Source organism: Octopus bimaculoides, chromosome 2 (assembly GCF_001194135.2).
Source record: "Octopus bimaculoides isolate UCB-OBI-ISO-001 chromosome 2, ASM119413v2, whole genome shotgun sequence".
In the NCBI taxonomy this organism is placed as follows: domain Eukaryota; kingdom Metazoa; phylum Mollusca; class Cephalopoda; order Octopoda; family Octopodidae; genus Octopus; species Octopus bimaculoides.
Window position 1 is genome coordinate 168,891,514 of NC_068982.1, and position 5,373 is coordinate 168,896,886.

The following is a 5,373-nucleotide window of genomic DNA, read 5'->3' on the forward strand; positions in this document are numbered from 1 at the left end:
AAGGAAAAGAATAAAGGAATAAAAGAATATATATAGCTGTATACATAGGAGTGTGGTTGTGTGTGTGTGTGTGTGTGTGTGTGTGTGTGTGTGTGTGTGTGTGTACACAGATACACAAAGGGGTGTTGAAAAGTTCCTGACTTTGTGTAAAAGAAAATACAGGAGGATCAGTGAATTATGATTTTATTCAACATATTTCCCTCCTAGATTCACACATTTATTGCAGCGGTTCTTCAGTTTTTCTAAGCCCTGTAAAAGAACTCGGAAGGTTGGGCCTCCAACCAGGCCTTTCGCGATACACTTATAAGCCAGGAACTGTTCAGCACACCCTGCTCTGGGATAAAATGGGGGAATGGTCGTGGCTAGGACGCATCATAACAAATAACAACGCTAATTGAAGAAGAAATGAAATACAACAGAGTGACTAGCAATTAAAAAGAGATAATAATGTTTTCCTTTACCTGTCGCATCAGATTTAGCATGTGTCTCTGATACCAATAGCGACAACTGCAACAGCAACAACAAAAACAATGTTGGTAGCGCACTTACGTTGATGTGGGGATGAAGGGTTCGTATTCTCACACTTGACAGGCTATTTTCTGTCATTTTAATCAACACTGTTTTCACTAATGTTTTAGCAACAAACGTCAAGTACTGTGAGCAAAGTCCTCTTTTCTGCAATCTCGCATACTACTTACTATATAAAACTCACCCACTCACAAGTGCACGCAATTCATTCAAACACACAAACACATATGCCTCAGTATCCCACACATAGATACTAGCACGTTCAAGGTCAGGTCCAGATGTAAAACTATTCAATGACACGTGATCAACATTAATACATCACGTATTTGACGGTCCCTAGTTCAGGGAATACTATGTGAATTATAATTACTATTAAAATCGCATACCAGACATTGCTAGTTGCAGCAGTTGTGGATTAAATTCCAATAACCTTATTTCAGTGCTGCTATAAATACACATGAAAGACGAATATTCGATTCATGTAGAACGCGTGTGTGTGTATACATATATATACTTCTATACATACCTCATACATATATATGTATGTGAGTATATATGTATGCACACATGTATACACACAGACACACACATACGTATATATATATATATATATATATATATATATATATATATATATATATATATATATATATATATATATATATATATATATATATACCCACATACATACATACATACATACATACATACATACATACATACATACATACATACATACATACATACGACTGAGTGAAAATGTTTTATGACAGAGATTTTGAATATTTATTATTGTTCACGTTTTCACTTTTAGATTAGAGGAATTCAATACAGGTTACACGTAGGTTAGTTTTTATCATATATATATAGTGTGTGTATATGTATGAGAAGTATAACACGAATACACAAGAATACAGACAAATCACACACATACGCACGCGCTTGTATACATATACGTACATATATACCAGCTGTGATACACAAAATAGAAAATCCCTCGCGAACGATGAGGTACAGGTATGTGATATAACACACACATGCACACAAACCTACACAAACATGTGCCTCTGTGTGTGTGTAGATAGATATATAGATAGATAGATCTGTGTAGGAAGAGGCTTGCTTACCAACAATGGTTCCGAGTTTAGTCCTACTGCCCGGCACCAAAGGCAAATGTTTTCTACTATAGTCTCGGGCCGACCAGATCCTTGTGAGTGGATTTGATAGACGAAAACTGAAAGAAGCCCGTCATATATGTGTGTGTGTTTTTGTGTCTGTGTTTGTCCCCCACCACCGCTTGACAACTGGTACTGGTGTGTTTACGCCCCCGTAGATAGCGGTTCGGCAAAAGAGGAGGATAAAATAAGTACCATGCTCTTAAGAATAAAAAGGGAAAAGTACTTGGGTCAATACATTTGACTAAAAATTTTTCAAGGCAGTGCCCCAGTATGGCCGCAGTCAAATGAATGAAACAAGTAAAAGAATAAAGAACATGGTTATATATATATATATTCGTATATGTATATATATATTAATATATGATTATATATATGTACTTCTCCTCTTCCCACCCTACCCACACCAAATTCTCTATCCCCTACTCCCAATATCTCCGTTTGCGCCGACTCTGCAGTGACAACCATGACTTTGAGATTCAGTCTCAACTCATGTTTCTCCATATCATCCTTCGTGGATATCTCCTCACCACTATCCACTCTTCCCTTGCTAGGGCACGTTCCGTGGACGGTACCTCTGCTCTTTCTCCCCGCACTCGCCCCGCCGTTGCCTGTCTCCTGTTTCCCCTTGCCTACCACCCTTCCAGTCTGCCCCTCTAACGCACCCTTCCGTTGACACCAATCCGACTCCTCCACCTCGCTCATTTTCCTCAACCTACACATTCCCTCCTTCAGACGAGCCCATAACCTGCGTGACCTCCTGGCCCACAGTTTCTTCCTTAACCCCACCTCCCAGCTTGGCTCGTTCCACTGCTCCCACCCATGCTGCCGTACCTGCCCCTACTTCTCCAACACCACCATCCTCACAGGCACCTATCATCGCCCCTATCACATCACCGACTCCTACATTTGCATTTCTAGAAACGTCATTTATTGCATCACTTGCTCTTTCTACTCTTCCTTGTACATCGGTCAAACGGGACGCCGCTTGACTGACCGGTACGTAAACACCTCCGAGAAATCAGACTCGGCAATGACATCCCGATCTCGCGCTATTTCTGCTCAACTGGTCATTCACTACAATATCTGTGTTCGGCCTGCTTTGCACAAGGATCACCCGGACTCCCGCCTTGGCCGTGAACAAGAATTAATCTTCTCTCTTCGCTCCTTTGCTCCAAATGGGTTCAACTCCCCTCCTCTCTTCATCTGACACCTACTTCCTCTGTTCACTCCTATCTACACCCTCTCTTCATTAATACCACACCATCCCCACATCACCCCACACATCCCAACGCCACACATCCCCACCACACTACACCACCCGACACCATTCTACACACACTAGCGCTGACCACTTCCCAGCACGCACATCACACACCCACACACAATCTTCAATAGCGTCACCACACATACCACTATATGAGCATCCACGCGTTACAGATGCACACACACACACACACTCACACATGTCAGAGTCTTTAGCCCCTATTCACGCAGACACCATTCTCACACACTCACACATACGCACGTGCACCTTCATTTGAGATCACCAGCACTTTATTATCCCCCTTTTTTTCAACCTCTTCTTTCAAACTTTTTTGCTAATCATTCGCCATGGTTGACCGCTAAATCTACACGTTTTTTTTTTCATTTTCTCTCTGTTTATTTTCTCTTATTCCTTTCTGTTGAAGAGCGTAGGCTCGAAACATGTAAGACTTTTTCATTTTCCCAAGCGTCAAACTAATACACCTGCTTGTTGTTCATACACCTGACTTCGTCTTTTGTTTTTCTATAAATTTCAACTGTGTGTGTGTGTGTGTGTGTGTGTGTGTGTGTGTGTGTGTGTGTGTGTGGGTGTGTGTGTGTGTGTGTGTGTGTGTGTCTATACACATACGTATGTATGTATGTATGTATATTATCTTTTTTCAATCATTTAACTTCTCCCTCTGAGAACGTACAAAGCTCTATCGTTGGAATGTAGATAACAAAAGCAATGTCACATTTTAAACTTGAGAAAAGTCTTGCATATTTTTACTATTCCACTCACAGATTGTATTTGTAATGTGCGAGTTGGTTAATTAATTTCTTTTTTCTGAAAATCTTAGCTTATCCAGATAGCCGCTTAGAAATTCAGTCACAAAACTAAGTGCATCAATTATTATTGTTATAAATGTGAATTTATAATCTGGATACAAAAGCTGGAGGTTTCAAATTATTTCTGTACATTTAAAACAATAACAAAATTTGTATCACTCAGAATAGAAAAGTTCTTCGAAACAAAATATAAACTTTGACCCTGATCAGCTATTAAACATCTACAAAGCTCAACTGACATTACACTGAAGTATTGCTCATGTATAATTATGGGATGGTACTAAATGCATAATCATCTTAGGCATTGTCACCCCCACAAAAAATGATAGACAAAAAAGACAAATTGTATAACAAAGATTCACTCGGCAACACGCTATAACATTTACTCAAAAATGCATTGTTTCTCCTTTCTAACGCTTCTATCTCTACTATAATCACATCGATGAGCCAACTGGTTGCATGCATATAATCACTTAGAACAACCGGAGCACCCAGCTCTCTTCCTCTTGATAACACGATTGTAATTAATACAGAAGGAAACAGATTTCATACTAAACTGTGCTTCTTCAGATCGTCAACCATCTAAAATTCTTTCTTTGCTTATGTCACTTATGTCATCTGTTCAAAGGTAATATTATGCACATCTGCTTCATTAGCTTGTCCCGCATAATTCCGCTATGTAACTGTATTTCTAATTATGCCTCTGTGTGTGCGTGTGTGTATGTATGTATATACTTACGTATGTATGCATGTATACGTCTAGGTATGTATGTTCTTTTCCGTTTTTAATTATTTAACGTATTCTTGTAAGGAAGGAAGAAACTGGTTCCTAACAAAGATGCAAGGCTCCGTCGTTGGGATGATGACAACGAAAACAAATTCACATTTTGAAATTGAAAAAATTCTTACATATTTTTACTGTTCTTTGTAATGTATGCATGCCTGCATGTATGGATGGATGGATGGATGGATGGATGGATGGATGTTTGTATGTATGTATGTATGTTGGTCTTCTTATGACACTGACATGCAGTATCTGTGCAAGACCGTGCCTCAGTAGAGCTGGACTCATGAGTCATCTTCGTAGTCATGAAGCAAGACCGATGATTGACTACCAGGCCGATGGTGATGGTGCTACACACCATACTAATCATGTCTGTCGGGCATGTGGAAGGGAGTGTGATTCAGCAGGAGGACTTGAACGACACGCAAAGGTACATGGAGCCCAATTACAACAACAGCCAGCTATTGCCAGTGAAGGTTTTGGATGCCAACTCTGTGCAAGACATTGTAGATCTTTGGCTGGGCTAAAAAGTCACATTCGATCACAGCACCGTTAAGTTAAGCTTCGTGCAATGGCCATACTCGATAATGAGGGGGAAGCCATAAAATGTATGTATGTATATATGTATGTATGTATATATGTATGTATATATGTATGTATGTATGTATGCATAGGTATAAAGGTGAGAAGTTGAGCATTACTTGGGATAGTAAATATGTAACTTTGAATTGCGTAACATTGAAATATTAATGATACACATTACATATTGTTACGCAAGACATATTCACCCGT

At 39.5% G+C, this 5,373-nt stretch overlaps 1 protein-coding gene across 1 annotated transcript in view; it reads right to left on the reverse strand.

Moving 5' to 3' along the window:
• The window catches only part of LOC106876848 (acid sphingomyelinase-like phosphodiesterase 3a), a 20,710-nt gene extending 19,971 nt beyond the window's left edge, over window positions 1-739 (reverse strand). The window contains exon 1 of the mRNA XM_052965903.1: window positions 462-739. Coding sequence (XP_052821863.1) covers window positions 462-606 — 145 coding nt within the window. The 5' untranslated portion in view covers window positions 607-739. The remainder of the gene's footprint in view (window positions 1-461) is intronic.
• Between the last annotated feature and the right edge of the window lie 4,634 nt (window positions 740-5,373).